At 40.8% G+C, this 19,657-nt stretch overlaps 1 protein-coding gene across 1 annotated transcript in view; it reads left to right on the top strand.

Moving 5' to 3' along the window:
• EPB41L4A (erythrocyte membrane protein band 4.1 like 4A) overlaps positions 1–19,657 on the top strand; it is a 253,773-nt gene that overhangs the window by 194,901 nt on the left and 39,215 nt on the right. The window contains exons 13-15 of the mRNA XM_007451202.1: positions 10,847–10,937; positions 13,464–13,547; positions 14,528–14,641. Coding sequence (XP_007451264.1) covers positions 10,847–10,937; positions 13,464–13,547; positions 14,528–14,641 — 289 coding nt within the window. The remainder of the gene's footprint in view (positions 1–10,846; positions 10,938–13,463; positions 13,548–14,527; positions 14,642–19,657) is intronic.

Consider the following 19,657-nt stretch of genomic DNA (forward strand, 5'->3'; position numbering starts at 1 on the left):
GAGTGGCGTGCTTACAGCATGGAAGTTCTATGCCCCTTTCCATGTGCCTTGCTCTGTGCATCTCTTCGTCTGGCTGTTTCTGAGTTACATCCTTTTATATATAATAAACCAGCAATCTAGTAAGTAACTGATTGAGTTCTGTTAGCTGATTTAACAAATGAATTGAATCTTAGGAGGGTGTCTTGGGAACCTCTGATCTATAGCCTGTTGGTCAGAAGCACAGGTGTCAACCTGGACTTGTAACAGGTATCTAAAGCGAGGGCAGTCTTGTGGGGCTGAGCCTTTAACCTGTGGGATCTGACACCACTAGGTAGATAGTGTCAGGATAGAGCTGAATTGCAGGATACCCAGTCATTGTCTGCTGAGAATTGAATTACTTGATGGTGCTGGAAAAAACACCCAGTGCAGACCCTATTCCATGGAGCATGGGAAATGAATAAAACTTGGCCCCTGATCTAGAGGAACTTCATCATATAGAAAGAATACAGCAGTTATTTAGCACTTGCTAAATGCCAAGCACTGTGTAAACGCTTTCTAGAAATTACCTAATGTAATCCTCATATCCACTATATAAGGAGTTGGTGATATCTCCATTCTACAGATGAGAAAACTGAGACACAAAGAGGTTTAATAACTTGTCCAAGATCACACAGTGGGTAAATTGGCAGAGCTGAGAAACATATTTGGGTTTGTATGACTTGTATGCTTAACCACTGTCAGACTGAAGAGGTAGAAACTGAAATACGGGCACACGTGTCAGGTGTCGTGGATTGGAGCAAGGAAAGAGTTGTAAGTGTCCAGGAGGATAGTTTGCTTATGGCTAAATGTGTAATCCATGATGCTGTTGTGAAGGAAGTGGATTTTGAAGGACGGGTGGATTAGGAAAGAAGATTTCGAACTGAGTGTGCAGCCCCTGGTGGGGAGGAGATACAAGAAGGCTTCCAAAGGGTTATGTGGGCCCAGGCAGTTTTGATAGAATCAATTTCCAGATTCTCTTTCCTCAAAGCAGTCTGCCTGTGATAGTAGGCTTGCCCCTTCCCAATGGACGTTTTCCCATTTTCTAAAAGAAAGGCAGACGTTTTTCCCATTCTGAATCTGTTATACTGCTTTGTCTTTAAATGTTAAACCTCCTGGGTTGGTGTTGGGAAAGTAAAATGACCTTAATTGTCAAGTGACACATCATTGCATGTCATTTTCTCATTTTGACTTTCACCAAAATTGTTGGAGGACCCAACTGATTTGCCACCTGATAGAAAATTCAAAATAATTTTAGATAGTATATCACTACTTGTAGAGTTATAGGTCTACATGTAACTCTTAGAAGTTCTTTGGGACACTGGTGATATCTTTATAACAGAATACTTAACAGAATAATATAAATCTCTACTTAATGCGAACAGGGTTTCTCAGCATTGAAAATCTATCCAAATAAAAATAAGGCAGAATTGTTGCTAAACTGTTTCATTTTAGCACAGAATATTCTTGAATGGGTAGATCCATGTAATCATTGGGAAAACAAAACTACCCTGTTCATCTCACTAAGAATTACTTTTCAATAAAAACTTACTTTTTATATTTAATAGTTATTTATCAGCATTCATATGGTATGCTAATAATATGCTGTTAATAATTGTAATGATAACTTGGTTCAGAAAAAATTTTTTACCATGTAGAGCTTTATGGTCATGGGAAATAAAACTTTTACTTTATTTCTATTTTTTTTTGTCAAAGAAGTAAGATAGAGTGATGAATAAAAACTTTCAAGTATAAAACATATTACTTTGGGATGCATTTTTGCAGAGGAGATAGAATTGAATTGCAACTAAAAGAGAAACATGCTATGAAGTTTCCAAATGCTAAACTCATTTCATGTATTTTTAAAATGAATGACTGGGTATCAGATTTCTATGGTATTTTATTACACTGGTTATATTCAAGAAAGTCATGAAACAGTTACATTTAATTAATTAATTGATCTTTTTCAGTTTGTTTTTTTTTGCGGTGCGCGGGCCTCTCACTGTTGCGGCCTCTCCCGTTGCGGAGCGTAGGCTCCGGAGGCGCAGGCTCAGCAGCCATGGCTCACGGGCCCAGCCGCTCCACGGCATGTGGGATCTTCCCGGATCGGGGCACGAACCCGTGTCCCCTGCATCAGCCGGCGGACTCTCAACCACTGCGCCACCAGGGAAGCCCCCTATTTAAACTTTTGATGCAAAATGCTAAGATATCATCTTACAGACGTGCACTGAGGTACGTCATTTTTCAAATTCTTTTAGTGAGTACTTGTGTAAAAAGCTTAAAGAACCCTGAGTTAAGGCGTCCTAGATATGAACTCAAATATGAAAGCAGAAAAAACTAAAAATTTTCTCAATTTTGCCTGAGTCAAATAAGCCTTTTTAAAGTGATCTTTACACACAATTATGCGTATTTTGTATTTGTATATACTTTATATACTACTGTAATTACATCAAATAAAACCTCTAGAGCAGTGGCCTAGCGCACTCCTCTGGAACAGAACCAACTTTAGGTCAGGTGTGGAACTGTCCACCTGCCCTAGACCAAGTGAGCATAAATGGGGGGCTTGAGAAAAGATGGCTGGAGAAGGTTTGTGGTATGTTGCTCTAAATTGTGTCGCTGATGGGGGTTGGGGGTGGTAGGCTGGGGGGAATTGCAAGAGAGTACCGGGATAGGATGTGAGCGTTTATTCCATTTTCTTCCCTCAAACTGTGTCCTCCTATCACAGGAAGAAAAAACTTGATATCTAAGAGATTTGTCACACTTCCTGCTTCCAACCATTCACAGAGAGGTGTTGGCATTGGGCCTAGGAGGGCTGAAAGGAAAGATGGGCTCCCCTCCGCTGTTAGTGCATCTGGCAGCCCCTCAAGCATATGCAGGTGTAGATCACAAGTTCTTCAGTTGGTACAGCCCTTTTGTTCTACACTGAGGGCCTGAAGTTCTTCAGTTGGTACAGCCCTTTCGTTCTACTCTGAGGGCCTGAGGGAGTAAACAGATGCTGAGAAGGGCCTTTCTTGGTTTTGAACCTGGCCTTCTGACCTGTAAGGAAGTGTGTTTGCGACCACCTCTCAGTGTGTGTGCCTCTGTAGCTCGGGCAGAGGATGAAGTGCTTTCATCTCATGCTCCCAAGTTGACCGTTTTGGTCATGAGGAAAGCAGAGGGGTCCAGGAGAGTGCTGCATCAGGGAAGAAGAAATTGGAAGCAGACCAACCAGGGAAGGGATCTTTTGTGCTTAGACATACTTTCCTAGCATCTTTCTCATCTGCACCCACTCTTTATAATCTACCCTACAGCTTTCTAGTAGAATGCCTTGTTTGATCTTGCAGTTGACATGTAGCAAAATCAGTGTCTTAAAAGTCTGTATGTTTATGTTAAAGAAGTAACTGTTTAAATATCACCCTTGGGATTTTTGAATACAGAAACAGAGACGCAGGCTTCCTCTTTGGGATGAATGGGCTGATGTCAGGCATTTGAACTTTAAAAAATTAGCCATTGGACACTGAAACACTTTTATTTTCCAAATCGTGTGGTTTTGAAATTTAATTGTGTTTTACGTAATTTCATGAGTGTCAGTTCTGCCAAATATAAAACCTTTCATGATGATAGGGGAAAAAAATGAATATATGTGAGGTTTCCTTGGTCATTTTACTGTTTGACTGTAATTCATGGTGTTAGAAAAATATGTTTTATTTTTGCTAAGTTGCTCTACTATCTGCCATTCTTTTTCATAGTAACCCAGTCTAAAGTTGGTGAAACCAAGGCAAAGTGATTTTGTACTATCAGTGTGAAAATGAGAGCTAAAATGTATTTCCAGTTATTAGCTCATTCTTAATTCATGAATATCACATTTCTTCTGATAAGTCATTCTGGGTCAGATAATATGAAATCAGATTGTCTTTACTGAAACCTAATAATCTGTTGTGCTGGGAATAGTTAAAATCTGTCCTGATTATTTGTCTCAAGCATCAGATACAGTTTCTTAAAAACATAGATCAGAAAAGAAAATGAAAATAAGTGAGATGAAGTTTAACCTAAAAGTTTACAAATGTGTCATATTTGAGAGTTTTAAAAATGAAATCATGTATATATTACAATGCAGCTTAACTTATTGGCTATTTGTTTTTCTCCCCATTTAACAGAAGAAGGCATTCTCTGTTTTTTCTTTTAATGTCACATGTTCATCCTCCATGCCTATGCTGTAAATTCAAAGCAATGGCAACATTTAAATAACATCAATCATTTAACTAAGGTTGACAGGTGTAAAACTGAGCTATGAACTTTGTGAAACTCATAATACTATTTAAATGCAAAGTGTTTTTGTAATTGAACATCCATATGGATTCAGCACCACATCTTGAAATCTTGACATCACCGGTTGACTTTTAAGAATTGCCCCCAGACCAAGTAGCTAAATAGATTCTGGGAAAGTTGATTCTGTTTCAGACAGCCACTCTTCTTGAACCAAAGGCGAGGGTCACTTACGATGAGGGCACTCAATCGTGAACAGAGCCAAACCACACAATAGCCTGGTCGTGGTCCGGTGCTCACAGGCTGCACTCATTTGCATATAGGGTGTTAAAAAATTAACAGACAAGACCATGGAGCTATGGACACTGGCACTGCACTGCTGCCTAACTGGTAGGGAATTGTGTGCACCCGTATTAAGCTGTAGTGTCTAACAGTCCAGAGACAAAAATGATCACAGGTCATGAGCTAGATTTGGCTCCTTAATAAACTATAGCAATCTCCTGATAAACTCATTCTTCCACATGTGACCAGTCTCATGAATAAAGCCCTTTGTCTCTTCCCCTGCCCGGGCCGTGCTGTGCAGCATGCAAGATCTTAGTTCCCCCACCAGGGATGTTCCCTTGCCCCCTGCAGTGAAAGCGCAGAGTCCTAACCACTGGACTGCCAGGGAAGTCCCAAGTCCTTTGTCTTTTTAGTGTGAATAATATGGAAAGTGAACTGGATGCTTCTAATTCTAACTGGTCTTGCTAGTGTTGATATTTTATGTAAAATAAAATACAGATTAACCTAGGAGCCTTAGTAACCATATGTCAATAACTGACCTTTGTTGTAGGTAATCTGCGACTTGTATTTAAAAGAGTAGAAAAGAAGTGCATGCTCTGGTGGAAGGCTGCTTATAAAGCTCTAAGAAGTAGCCCGGTCTTGTCGGATGTGGTGCATGTCATCTCTCATCCCGAATTTCCCATACGGCCACATCCAGATATTTTTTTTTGTCATGGTTTTGACACATTTTAAACATAATATCATTATCCTGAATTTTCCCTTCTAGTGGAAAAAATAGTAGAAACAGAAATACATCCTCTGTAATAACAGACCTTCACTGGGTACTCACCATGTATAAGACACTGTGCTGGCAATCACGGGAGCACAATGATATGTCCTTCATTTTATTAAGATTTTGAGGGCCTATTCACTTTTATTAATAATTTTATGTATATTATTAATATTTTATGAAATATGTACATGATAATTAGTGTTTCTAGATATTTTAGATGGAAAACAACTGTTTGGCCTTATCTGAAAGCAAGAGTTACACCAAAAGGAGTGATTGTGTAGTGTAGGAAAATTTCCCTTAATGTTTTATATCTTGACGTGGGTAGTAGTTAAATAGCTGTTCACTTTATAATAAATTTGTTAAACTGTTCATATATGTATGTTATATTCTTTTCTGGTGGTCCATTATAATTTACAATGAAAAAGGAGTGGTGAAAAACGATTTTTTCAGCCTCAAAATTTCTCCTGGAGCAACGCCTGAAATTCCATTGTTATCAGTTAATTATTTTAGTTAATATTTGGCTCTTCCTTCTTCTCTTTAAAATGGAACTGTGGGACTTCCCTGGTGGCGCAGTGGTTAAGAATCTGCCTGCTAATGTGGGAGACGCAGGTTCGATTGCTGGTCCGGGAAGAACCCACATGCTGCGGAGCAACTAAGCCTGTGCACCATAACTACTGAGCCTGCGCTCTAGAGCCCGCGCGCCACAACTACTGAAGCGTGTGCACTCTAGGGCCCGCGTGCCACAACTACTGAGCCCGTGTGCTGTGATCACTGAAGCCCACGCGTCTTGAGCCTGTGCTCCACAACAACAGAAGCCACCACAATGAGAAGCCCGCGCACTGCAGCGAAGTGTAGCCCCTGCTCAACGCAACTAGAGAAAACCTGTGCAACAACGAAGACCCAATGGAGCCAGAAAAGAAAGGAACTATTCTGTGACTAATTAATACATGAAGACATGAGCCCTTTAGTGTGGTTGGTTTGTCAGATCACCTCTTCTCTCTAGTCCAAGAATCTGAGCTAATGTAGGAGGGATGGTTCTGGAAGGTGGGATGACAAGGGGGAGGACACATTTGGAAAAGGAAGGCAGTTAGTGCATGTCAGCAAAATGGAGTCAATAAACCTAGATGATGCATAACCATCTCTCTCACCTTTGCGGATTTCAGTAAGCAATGTATAACCTAGCTTTACTTAATTGCTTAGCTTTCTTCTTAAATGGTAGCATTATAAAAAAAACCTCACTCATTTAACGTAATTAGGACAATGGTTAAAATACAGTGTTTTAAAAATATAGTTATTGGGGACTTCCCTGGTGGCGCAGTGGTTGAGAGTCCGCCTGCCGATGCAGGGGACACGGGTTCGTGCCGCGGTCCGGGAAGATCCCACATGCCGCGGAGCGGCTGGGCCCGTGAGCCACGGCCGCTGAGCCTGCGCGTCCGGAGCCTGTGCTCCGCAGCGGGAGAGGCCGCAACGGTGAGAGGCCCGCGTACCACAAAATATATATATATATATATATATAGTTATTGGGACTTCCCTGGTGGAGCAGTGGTTAAGAATCCATCTGCCAATGCAGGAGACACGGGTTCAATCCCTGGTCTGGGAAGATCCCACATGCTGCAGAGCAGCTAAGCCCATGTGCCACAGCTACTGAGCCTGCACTCTAGAGCCCACGAGCCGCAACTACTGAAGCCTGTGCGCCTAGAGCCCCTGCTCTGCAACAATAGAGAAGCCACCACAATGAGAAGCCCGCGCACCACAAAGGGTGGCCTCCGCTCGCTGCAACTAGAGACAAACCCGTGCGCAGAACAAAGACCCAACACAGCCGAAAATAAAATAAAATAAAATTTTAAAAGTTGTTATTACTTTTAAGTGCACATTTAGTAACATAAAGCTAATAAGTATTGCCTAATTAGGGCTTTTTAAGAACCCTACGTTCATGAATAGAAAAGAGTAATTTATAGTTAAGATATGAATATTATATGAATGGTTACTTCAGAAGTGCTCCCACTGAGTCAAGGCTTGTAAGTAGCTTTTCTCCTTATAGTCTGTTTTCCTAGTAAGGCTTTTACACCATAGGCTTGTCCAGTTCACATAGCTATAGAGGAGGAAAATACATATAAACAGATTTTTTGGTTAGTAGTACACTGTTTTGAATGTAAAAGAACCATAAATTAAATTGTATTACCCTATCTACTTATGATGTGTAAATGAGAATTATATGACTAACATATATACCATTTTATGTTAGTAAAATAGTCTTGTCAGTCAAAAAGTTTATTTTGAAGAAACCTGGCTATGGTGTTTGTGAGTGTCTGAGAGAGAGCTTGTGTGTGATTTTTTTTCCTGAAATTCTTTGGGAAAACCATAGATCTAGTGTTTGATGTCAAGAATTATGATTTAGATATTGTGAATAACCCAATGTTGGTTTCTTTAAGAAAAAACGCATGCATATATAGTTTGAAATTTTTCTATTTTAATATAGTGCTCAGTTTTTGATCTACCTGTTTATTAAGTTTTTGGAAGCTTTGGAAGGAAACCAGGTGAAGGTGATCAGGTAGCCTCACTTTCCCCAAGGTTGTTAGACTAAGACTGCTCAACAATATTATGGTTACCAGGCGGGAGAGGGAGGGACGGGTAGACTGGGAGATTGGGATTGACATATACATATTACTATATATAAAATAGATAACTAATAAGGACCTACTGTATAGCACAGGGAACTCTACTCAGTACTCTGTAATGAAAGAGTAGATATGTGTATAACTGATTCACTTTGCTGTACAGCAGAAAGTAACACAATATTGTAAATCAACTACACTCCAACAACACATAAACAAGCCGGGCTGTCCTGGTGGCGCAGTGGTTGAGAGTCCGCCTGCCGATGCAGGGGACACAGGTTCATGCCCCAGTCCGGGAAGATCCCACATGCCGCGGAACAGCTGGGCCCGTGAGCCATGGCCGCTGAGCCTGCGCATCCGGAGCCTGTGCTCCGCAATGGGAGTGACCACAACAGTGAGAGGCCCACGTACCGCAAAAAAAAAATAATAATAAGCCAAAAAACAAAAAGAAAAGACTGCTCAGTCTAAAGAGATGAGACTTGGAGCAAACCCAGGCTTATCCACAAGCTAGTTGTGCAGGGATTCAGTTAACAGTGATGCTCGCCTTCACTCAGTGCTTCTTCCACTGCTCTTATTGCCACTGGGCATTTGGGCTTTGGTCTCCCTGCTGTGCCCTCCACCCCTTGCCATACCCCCCAGCCTGGGAAATAGCCTTGGGTACATGAAGGTCCCTTGCAGTATAAATTAGTAATACCTGCTGAAAACAATACCACATTTTAAAAACATGTATTCAAAACAATTAAAAATATGATGTTGGGGTAATTCTGTCTGGGGCACAAATGAATTAATCCCTCCTGCCACTGTCCCAGGGCCATACCACATGGAATTCCAGTTTTGAGAAGCAGCTCCATCTGAAATCTGCACCTGAAATTTTGGGAATCTGCCTAGGTGATTTTTATTAAGGGTTATGGCAAAATAGACAGTGACTGGCCACCCTGATGTCTGATAGCACATGGCGTTGTTCACGGGAGTTGGTTGTGTTCCACTTACTATACCTGGTGAAATTTCCCGTAGATCTCAATGTTATTGTTTTCTAATGCCTGGATTCTGAATGTTGCTCCCACATGAGCGTACTTTTAATGCCACGTATCTTCAGGTTCACCTTTTCATTTCAGGGTTCCAAAATAGGAACAAAATGCAGATATTGAATCCATGTCAAATTCCTTGTAATAATAGTTTTGGGAGCTCTTATTTGAAACTACTGTTTTCTTTCTGTGTTCAAGGTGTATGCCTTAATGTTTATCATTCCTGATGAGTAGCCAAACCCGCCTCCAAGTGTTCTGGAGGGAATGGCCAACTTTGGGGTGCTCACTTGTTTCTCTTGTTGTCTTTCATTGTTGTTGCCCTTGAGAGAGAATTCTTCTCTTAGTTGGCTATTAAATATTCTCCTCATTGGACATCCTTTTTTTCTAATATTTATTTATTTATTTATTTAGGCTGCGCCAGGTCTTAGTTGCAGCATGCGAACTCTTAGTTGTGGCATGCATGCGGGATCTAGTTCCCCGACCAGGGATCGAACCCGGGCCCCCTGCATTGGGAGCACGGAGTCCTACCCACAGGACCACCAGGGAAGTCCCCTCATTGGACATTCTTTTCACTTCTAAAGAGTCTGTTTCTCCCAGTGGACCCTTAATTTAGACTGATTTTTGAGGATGAGGTACAGGTAATCATGCAAGGCTGTGTATTGTGGTGGCTTAGAGCTAAGACTCAGGAGCCGGACTGCTGGGTTTTAAAGCTGCTCCCCCCCGCCCCCCCACTCGTGAGCTGTGGGACCTTGGCAAAGTCCTGTTTTTCTTATCTTTAAAAATGGGGATAATATTAGTATCTACCTTAGAGGATTATTTTGAGGATTATATGATTAAAAAGACCCGGAAGTACTTGGGGCAGCACCCAACACATGGTTAAGTGCTCAGTAAATATTAGCTCTTATTAGTATTACAGACTCACCTCACTTCTCAAAAACCGTTAGGGGTGATTACTCTTTGGATTGAAGGACCTGATCCGTGGACATACAAGATGCCTTTCTGAGGAAGACACACCTGCCTGCCACATGGTTAATTGAACAAGGGCTTCAGACATCCCCTCCCTGGTTTCCCCTGTACCTCCCAGAGTGAGGGGCACGCTGCTAGAGAAAAGAAGACTACTCATCAGTGCTGAACATCTCACCCCTGCAGGCTTATCTGCCTCCCCCGCAAGAATGGGATCCAGACTTCCTGGATGGGCCCATCTGCTGCACTTTATTTGGATCATGATTTCCAACATTGTGTCTGCTGGGGGCTCCCTCTGCTGGTTCATCTAGCGTGTATGCAAATCTGCAGAATAAAAGCTTTTAAAAAGTCAGTTTTAGACCTTAAGGAATATTTACATTAAACAACACATTTGAAAACTTTTTTTTATGTGAGTGTTACAATTCACGTCTATATTACTCTGGTTTTGCCATTTGCCTTATGAGTTGGAATATTTTCAGGTTCAAAATATTTTGGGTAGGTTTGAGAATGAGGGTTGTCATGGCATGCCAAGAAACAGTAACTTTTTCACAACGTAGTTATCAAGGACCGATTGGAATGGCTTACATTCCAATACAATACTACTAAATATCTTAGATTCTTATTTTAACAGTTGATGTGAGGACTTTTTTAAGTCTTAAAGTCTCAAAAGGTACCATTTTAAAGTGGTGCCATAACCTAGACCCCTTTGGACATTGTTATGTTGAGGGCTTAGTACATATCAGAAAATAGTAACTCAGATTTATCGGGCAATTCATTATGTATTTGGAATTAAAATTTATCAATACAATGTGCCATGACATCCCTAAAGTTACATTTTAAAATATTTTTTTGCTTCTTTGTGTTTTTCTGACCACTATCTCCTTTCTTTTCTTCTCCACTATCTCTTTCTTTCCCCTCTTTGCTACTAGGATCAGACAGCATAAATCGGGTAACTGCAAACATGGAAAATGGAGAAAATGAAGGAACAACTAAAATTATCGCACCTTCACCAATAAAAAGGTCAGTCAGTTAACTGAAAGGACACACCACTATATGCTGTCACAGAAATGCTTTTTTTCTGTTGGCAAGGTTAAGAATCTTTTCACTCTGATAATTAACTAGTACTTTTGATGAAAAAACTCTGTGGGCCAAAGAATACTTTAAACTGCCAGTGAAATATAAAACATCAGGATATGTCCCTCTCATTTGAAGGAAATGCTCCTGCTGTCATAGCGTGATAATGTCACAGATAGTGTGTGGTCTGCCTTCTCTGAGCAGAGTGAAAATTCCGTGGGATTTTTTAAATGGCGTGATATCATGGACTAACTCAGAGGGACCTGGAAAGTAAAGTAGATCATATTCACGTTCAATGTGCTGCGTTCATTACAGCGATGCATTGAACCGTGGCCCTAGAAGGAGGGTTTATAGCATTTAGAGGCACAGGGTTTCAGAAGGCAGTGATTGCATATGTATAAAGAGTCGTCATGGTCCTCTGCACCAATTTTCCCAGCAGCCTCCCCCAGCAGAAAGACCTTCTCTTAATATATTATGTGGATTGTTTCCCTGAAAGATCAGCCTTGTTCTCTGTTAAGATGCTGTTTCAGCATCACTTTTTCCTATCTCGAATTATGTTCATGGAACAGGATATTACACATACAATAAGTAGCTTTCATCAGCTCACTTCCTCTATAGAGATTACTCCACATGCATCATGGAGAAGTCCAAGCAGTCAGAAATACATGACCTTGAGAGACTTCTTAGATCATCTACTCCATCTTTCATTAGTAAATACTGGTGTTTTCATTCAACTGGGTTGTTGTTCCTTGGAGGGATATCGTTTATGATTTCTCAGCAAAATAATTCTAAGTTATGAAATTTCTCAGAGTTGCAGGGTGTCTCCAGGGTTTTGCCATCATTTTGTTTTGTTTAGTTGTAGGACGCTCCCTGTACAGGTTTTCTTTTTGGAATGACAAGTTCTTTGCTTTTGCCTACACTTTCGTTTACTGTGCTTCCCTTAGTCAGCCTCACGGCTGTGGCTAGTGAGCCATCTTAATCTGTATGTACAGGATATGCTTATGGTAAGTCCAAAATAAGAACAGTAATCTTGCATGAAATTCAGATCCCAAGCCTTTTTAGAATGTACAGGAGTTCAATCCCCTCTGTAACTGCATTCTTGCCTATAGGACTGATACCTGAAGGGCCGCCAGATTTTCCCACTCAAGCTCCAGATGAGAAATAGCTCAGTCAGTGAATGCAATTAATTTGCCCCCCAGGATTTCATTATTCTTTCACTGCTCTCTCAATTTCCCTTTCATCTCCCTACTGCATTTCTCAATCTCCCTTTTCTCTTTTCTTTCTGATTTATTCAACACACTCAAACTCTCTACTGTTGTATTAAATCTACCATATTTATTACTTTTCCTCATTTCAAAAGTAAGGTTTTACTTTAGAAATGTGATCTTCCAAATATTTTTTAACCTTTATAAGAGTAATATATTGCTCATATATAAGTAAAACATACCTACTATCTACTAATGCTCTGTTATGTGCCTTTGTCAAATATCTAATTTTTTAAGCTTATGTTGTATTAATTCCTATATGAATATAGTATGCTAGGGTACAAGTTTATTTTCATTTTTTGAAATGACCTTGTTATTTTCTTTCTCCTCTGTCTTGACTGTTACAAAGAACTCTGCTATGACCATATTCCAGGACTATTAAATAGAGGATTCCTCAAAAAGCCAGGGTTAAAAGTGGATTAAGAGTTAAGTACATCTGTCTTTTTCTGAAGTGGAGTCTCCCGGGGAAGTGAGAGGTGACACACCTCCCCTACTCCCCTGGTGACAGAAGAGTTCTGATGAATCCTTTCCTTGTGTCTCCCATGTGTTTCTAAAACAATTTGTTGGGATTGAATAACAACTCAGTTATATTTACATTCTTAGGGCGGAAAGATAATACTAGGTCAGGAAATAGCATTTGAAAGTCATTCTGATTTGGAAGGATGAAGCCAAGATATGGCAGAAGCTGGGGGCAGAGAAAGTCAGTTCGGGTAGCCTGAACCTGCCCAGAGCTGACGAGCCTGCATAGATTCAGACCCAAGGCCAAAGCCAGTGGTCTCTGACCACTGCTGAAAAGAGGGAGCCAGCTTCATGAGCCCAGATACCCAACTTTCCTTTCTCATCAGCCTTCTTTTCTTGGCTTGCTGGTGCCCTTTTTTCCTATCCTGCAGGTGGACTCTTTAGAAAGGTTCTTAACAATTGATGACTCGGCATTTGGTTAACATAAAGAAGTAAAACTAGAAAGAAAGAAGGGGAAAAGAGACCCCCAAAGTACTGCTGGAAACAAGTATTTGTTTAAATTAAGGTAGACACTTTATATTCTTTCTGGAATGAGTCACAGGTATAAATAAAAACACATTTTAAAACATTTGTTAAATAATTTTACTGAAGAAATAAGTATGTGAGTTAATTTCCTTTTATTTTCTAGCTAATTAATTCCTTTTATTTTCTAGCTAATTTCTACACTCTTTTTATTTTTTAATTAAAGCTTTAAGAAAGTAAAGAATGAAAACAGCCCTGTTACCCAAAGAAGCAAATCTCATGTGCCATGGGAAGAAAATGGCCCCCAGAGGTAAAGAGAATCATTGTTTTTATAAAGAACAGTATAAAACGGGTTAGCAATTGCAGCTTGTTAAATAATGGAATCCAACTGCTTTGTGGCTGGTGATGACTAACTGTGGACAAGTCAGTCAGACTCCTAAATCTGTGTGACCGAGAACTTCTGAAGTAGAGGCCAACAGGATGTGTCCTAACGTGAAACTTTCTCCTGGAAAGACAGAAAGGAAAATTTGTATATACTAAGAAACTGCCTGAAAGAGCATTAGGATGGCTTGGTGGTCATTAGAATATGCAAAATGACATATTAATGGTAATTTTCCCAATTTCATAGTTCTTGTAAAAACTTGAGTTGAAAACTATAGCTAATGAATAGTGCTTCTAGTAGACCTTTATTCCTAGAAATATAGAAATATTTAGTTTCTTTTGTTCACAACTACCATACCAGCAACAGACCTGCATCATAACTTACTGGCCGTATAGTTATGGTGGTTCCAGGTCTGACCACACAGTGGTTCAGATTCTAGCTCTGCCTCTTTCCTAGCTACTTTACTTGGCTGCTTAATTAAACATTCTGTATTTCGGTTTTCTTTTCTGTTAAATGGGCCTAATAATTGTACTTTGGTGATTAGGGTTGATCTGGAGAAAAGCTGAGATAACAAATATAAAGCCCTCAGCTCAGGCAGCACCTGGCATGTGGTAGGTTCATCATAAGTGCGGATTGTTGTTGTTACTGCCACCATTTGTGTGTGTTGATTTCTTACTGTTGAAGGCCAGTGAGACAAACCCATTCCTGCAAAATGAAGATTTTTATGATTTGTTTACTTCTCTTTTCTTTCAAGAAATCTTGTCAGCAAAGAGAACCATGTGCCCATGATCCAGTATTCTCCAGGCAGTAACAAATGTGCAGTCATGAACACTTCCCTAGATCCAGGTTAGGGTGTTGCTCCTCCAGGCCCTCTGCGGACATCATTGACCTTTCCTCTTCCACTCCAGCGGACTCTACAACTCCCCGAACGACCGCACGAAATCTCCCAAGTTCCCCTATGCGCGCCGCCGAAACCCCTCGTGTGGGAGCGACCATGACTCTGTACAGCCCACCAGGAGGAGGTAAGCTGAACGACCCTTGGTTTTAAATTCCCAACAGAAGCTCTGGATCCCAGCCACATTTTAATCACAGGTTACTCTCATAGTATCATGATTGTTTGTCTCCCCATGGTAACAGAGAGCTTATGTTTTGGGGTTTTTTTTAAACATCTTTATTAGAGTATAATTGCTTCACAATAAGGATATATGTTTATGTTTTGTTTTTAATTGAGATAAAATAAGCTAGGGGTCCTGAAGCATTTCTCTTAAACAGCCAGAGTTTCAGAGAATAATTTCATAAAATATTGATGGGAACTCGATTTCTGTATTGTAGTTAAGACTAAATTTTAAACAATGTATATAATGTATTTTGAGAATAGATATTATATAGTATATATAATATATATTGTATTAATGATACATATTAATATATAAAAGATTTAAATGTTTTGATCTGAGAAGATAGGATTATGTTTAGAGAGAAATCTCTTAGTTGAGACTGAGTGCTTTGCTCTCAGGACTGATATTGTTGCTTAAACTTGAGTAAAACCCCTTTCAAAGAACAGAGGAAATGAATCCTGTTACATTTTACCCAGCAGGTCATATTGTTTGTGTGATTATATTTGCGTGTGTGTACTTAAGTAAAAAAAAATTCATATCTAGCAGTTTTGGACTGTCTCTGCAAAGCAGCCTGGGTAATATGACAGGTCCAAGAGAGGAAGACCTAGAAATCACTTACCAGAGAAACTCATTTCATTCCTACCTGATGGGGACTGTGTTTTACTTTGGGTACCTACATAAATGGTATTTTATAAGTGACTTATAATTATGAGAAGTTCAGGTCATGTTTTCAGATAACTGTCAAGGTTCTTTTTGTATACACTGTAGATTTAGAAAGCAGAAGCCCTTCTCTTTTCTCTGCCCTTGTTCGTACTCACTTGCTGGTCCATCCCTGTTTGATGTCTTCTACTTCTGCCAGTTTCCCAGAGTCTTCATCCCCAGCTTTCTCAAACCAGGTCCAACTTCACTGAAATCCTTTGGTGATTAAGAAGGGAAAGGTCATCACCTTCACCTAGTAGGACTGAGAAGGGGGAGCTAGATCGTGAGCAGCACGGTTAGATAGAATAATGGAAAAATAGCTGCCATTTACTATGTTCCAAGTACTGAGCAGATTACTTGCTATGTGTTATCTCATTTAATCCTTATGATACCCCTATAGAAATTGGTGTATATATCATTCAGTCACTAGGCCTTTCCAGCAGAGAGGAATGAATGCAGGGATTGGTACACAAACGTGGGCAGGACTGAAGGAGCAAAAGGCAGAGAGTGGTGCACATCTGCGACCTGGACACTGTGCGGCCAGGAGTAAGAGGAGAGACGGGGTATGACCCAGAGAGTCAAGGCTGCTTCCGCCTTTCAGCTGGCCCTCAGGTGCCTGTACTTGCTGCTGGCACTGCCGGGGGCTCCGCCACTGTAGGAGTGACTCTTGCTGCCACTGCTAGAGGTACCACCACCATGGCTAACACTGTGGAACCCCCAGTTGTAAGGAGTGCAACAGTGGGTGCCACAGGTGGTGCCAGAAGCAAAATCACTTGCCCTTTCCTCCTGCCTTCAAATCTCTCCTGAGTGCCTAAGTGGCAAAGGAATCCAGGAAGATGTGATATTAAGGCCTCCAGTCTTGGCAATACAGGGGAGATTAACGGTGGGTCCAGATGGGACTGAGAACCGATGGAAAATCCCTGGCCCAGCATTATTATCTCACTTTTACAGATGAGAAAACAGGCTTGGGGAGAAAATGGTAGCTGTTCCTTGTGGGTAACTGTTCCAGTCTAGAAGTGGATCCAGGTCTGTACATCTGAAAAAGGCAAGGATAATGAGTCATCACTTAAGGCAGGGGAATAGATTTTCTGCCCTCCTTCCCTACCAACAATTGGTTCATCTTGGACAACACTTAAAACCAAGGCAACATCGCTGGGAAACACTTTAAAGTGTATTTGTGTGTATATATGTGTTCAGGGGATGTGGGTAGTGGGAGCTGCTAAATATATTAAGAATTTGGCACTGTTTGATTGTTAAATAGATAGGTTTTTATAGTTTTTCATCCTAAATTATTAGTGTACCTTTTCAGCATTCCCTAAATAAAATAATTACACACATTGAGCAGATGGTCATTTTTATTTTAATATGCTTGAAAATGAATTTATCAAGTTTTTACATTATTTATAAAAATTTACATTTTTTTCCCCTGAACTAATTGCTTGAAATAGTCGGGAGCACACACATTCCCAAATCCAGACTTAATGACTTTTTTACTGAGATACGTTTTCTGCTCGCTTCCTGTGAAATACAGAGAAGTAATTGTGGTGCGTGGACAGAGGATCCTTTCATTGGCACCATCCAGAGGAAAGGCTTTTGATTTTATAGAGAGTCTTTTTGTCTGAGCATCAGGGCCTCTGTCTGGTTCTGTGTGGTACTTGAAAGGTCTCTTATTGGGCATGTGTGTTTTGAGGAGACTAAACGTTGCTGCATGTTGGTATAAAGAGCTAGAGCTCACTCTTTGTTTCTTTCCACTCTAAATGTGCTATAATTGCCCTGTCCTTCTCAGTCTTGTTTTATTTTCACACATATTTACCTTGCCCTTGAGCACAAATCCCTGCATAGCTGGATAAACTCTGACATTTAAAACCGAGATTTGTCATCAGCCTGGAGAAATCTCAAGGACTTAAATTTAATAATAGAAAATTCTATTTTGCAGTGCATGGCCAGGATAACATGGTTTGCAAAACATATCAAAATTTCCTCTTTTGCCAGTTGTTTGTCATTAAATGGATAAATCTATCAAATTCTGGCTGAGTCTAGAACACTGATCCTTAGCCTTTTTGGGTGATAAAACTCTCTGAGAATCTGATGAAATGCTGGATTCATTCCGGAGGAGGAAAAAGTACTTAATTAAATACACGTACAGATTTTCATAGAATTTTTCAAGGTTCTTGGAGACCCTGAAGCCTGCTTGTTTAAGCAGTCCTGTTCTAGAAGAAGGAGGCTAGCATACTTGCTAGCCAGTGCAAATTATTTTCACCCCTATCCATTTTCATACTCAGAAATGTTAATTAGTGCCTACTTTATGCCAGGCACTGTGTTAAACAGCACTAGAGACAGTCCCTGCCCTTTGGGAGCTTACAATTTGGGGAAGAAATACACGAATCACACGAATGCCTATGCAGTTATAACTTTTCTATGTCCTTGAGTGGGGAGTTAATAGGGTGCTTAGAGGGATTTATAAGAACTTGTTATTGTAACCTAACGTGTCTCCAGAAAAGTACACATATCACAGGTATAACAGCTTGATAAATTTTAACAAACCAAACACTTGTGTAACCAGCACCAATAGGGGAAGTTTTGCTGAGTCCTTGAGTCAAGGAGGTCGGGGAAGTGTTCCCTGAGGTTGGATTCTTGAGCTGGGTGCTGAGGCCAGAGCAGGCAAGAAGAGGAAAGATCATTCCAGGAACAGGGGCAACATATTCAGGGGCCTTGGGATGGAACAGAGTGGGGAGCAAGGCTGAAAAGCCAGTGTTGCTCAAGCACTGAGTGAACAGAAATGTGTTGGAAATGAGCCCAGAGAGAAAGGTGAGGCCAGATCTCAAAGGACACCTGGAGGGCTTCCCTGGTGGCGCAGTGGTTGAGAGTCCGCCTGCCGATGCGGGGGACACGGGTTCGTGCCCCGGTCCGGGAAGATCCCACATGCCGTGGAGCGGCTGGGCCCGTGAGCCATGGCCGCTGAGCCTGCGCGTCCGGAGCCTGTGCTCCGCAGCGGGAGAGGCCACAACAGTGAGAGGCCCGCGTACCGCAAAAAAAAAAAAAGAAACGGACACCTGAACTTTGATGAGGATTTTGGTCATTAGACCAGTGGTTTTTCTAAGGGGGGTGATACCACAGTTGCATTTGTATTGGGTAAAGGTGATGCTTACTGTCCTGTGGAGAGAAGGTGGGAGAAGTTAGTAGGGGAAATAGATCAGGTAGCATATGAGTCCTGGCGAGAGAGAATGGGAGCTTGCGCTAAGGTGGTGATGTGGAGATAAAAGGAAGTGAATGGTTTTGAGACCCTGTAGGAGGTAAAAGCAGTGGGACTAGAAGGACCAAAATGAGGGGTGAAGGAGTGACAGATGTCAAGAATGAGTCCGGGCTTGTGCAATTTCATGGATTGAGGTGTGATGCACTGAAATAAGAACCACCTGGACATTACAGGCTCAAAAAGGATAGCTCTGAGTTTGGTTGTTGATAAGTTGAATTTGTGGTACCTTTGAGAAGCCCACGTGCGGGATTTACATGGATTGTTGGATATAAGTCAGGAGCTAGATTAGCTATCTCTACTGAGATATAGATTTCTCATAGGTGTTAGTTGAAATGTGAAATAGAACTGAGGCTGTCTAGATAGACAGTATGGATAGAATGCAAAGACAAAGCCAGTGATAGAGCTGTGAGAAACTTTAGCATTTATTTGCTTTAGTTGAAGAGGATTAATTTGTAAAAGAGTTAGAGAAATTGTGTCCATGTGAAAAATCAAGAGAGTGAAAAATCTGCTTACTAAATAGCTTCTTCTGTCTCTCTTCATTCCCAGACTGCTAGAAGCCAGGCTTATATCTCCTAGGCATGAGATTAGAAAATCTCACTGTAGGATATGGACAGATACTAGGGGAAAGGTCTACAGATAGCAGCTTTCAAAGGATCCTCCAATGAAATGGTTGAGACTACCCACTTTACTTAGCTCCACATTGCAGTGAGGCCATCAGTTAACATGCACTGCACCATCCAGAGGGTTCCAGTCTTTTTAGTGCCTAATGCTTAAATACGAAGAGAGCCATAATCACCTGGCACTTGAGGATAGCATCTCTTTGGAAAGACAGAGACTGAACCAACAATTAGGAGTGCATATGTGGGAACTCACAGGAAATAGAGACAATATAAGAAACAAAGAAAAATTTCTAAAAGAAGTTTATTATCTTTAGAAAAGTGAAAACTGTGGTATTGAAAGGAAAGAGT

The sequence above is a fragment of the Lipotes vexillifer genome, unplaced genomic scaffold, assembly GCF_000442215.2.
Source record: "Lipotes vexillifer unplaced genomic scaffold, Lipotes_vexillifer_v1.1 scaffold91, whole genome shotgun sequence".
Lineage (NCBI taxonomy): Eukaryota > Metazoa > Chordata > Mammalia > Artiodactyla > Lipotidae > Lipotes > Lipotes vexillifer.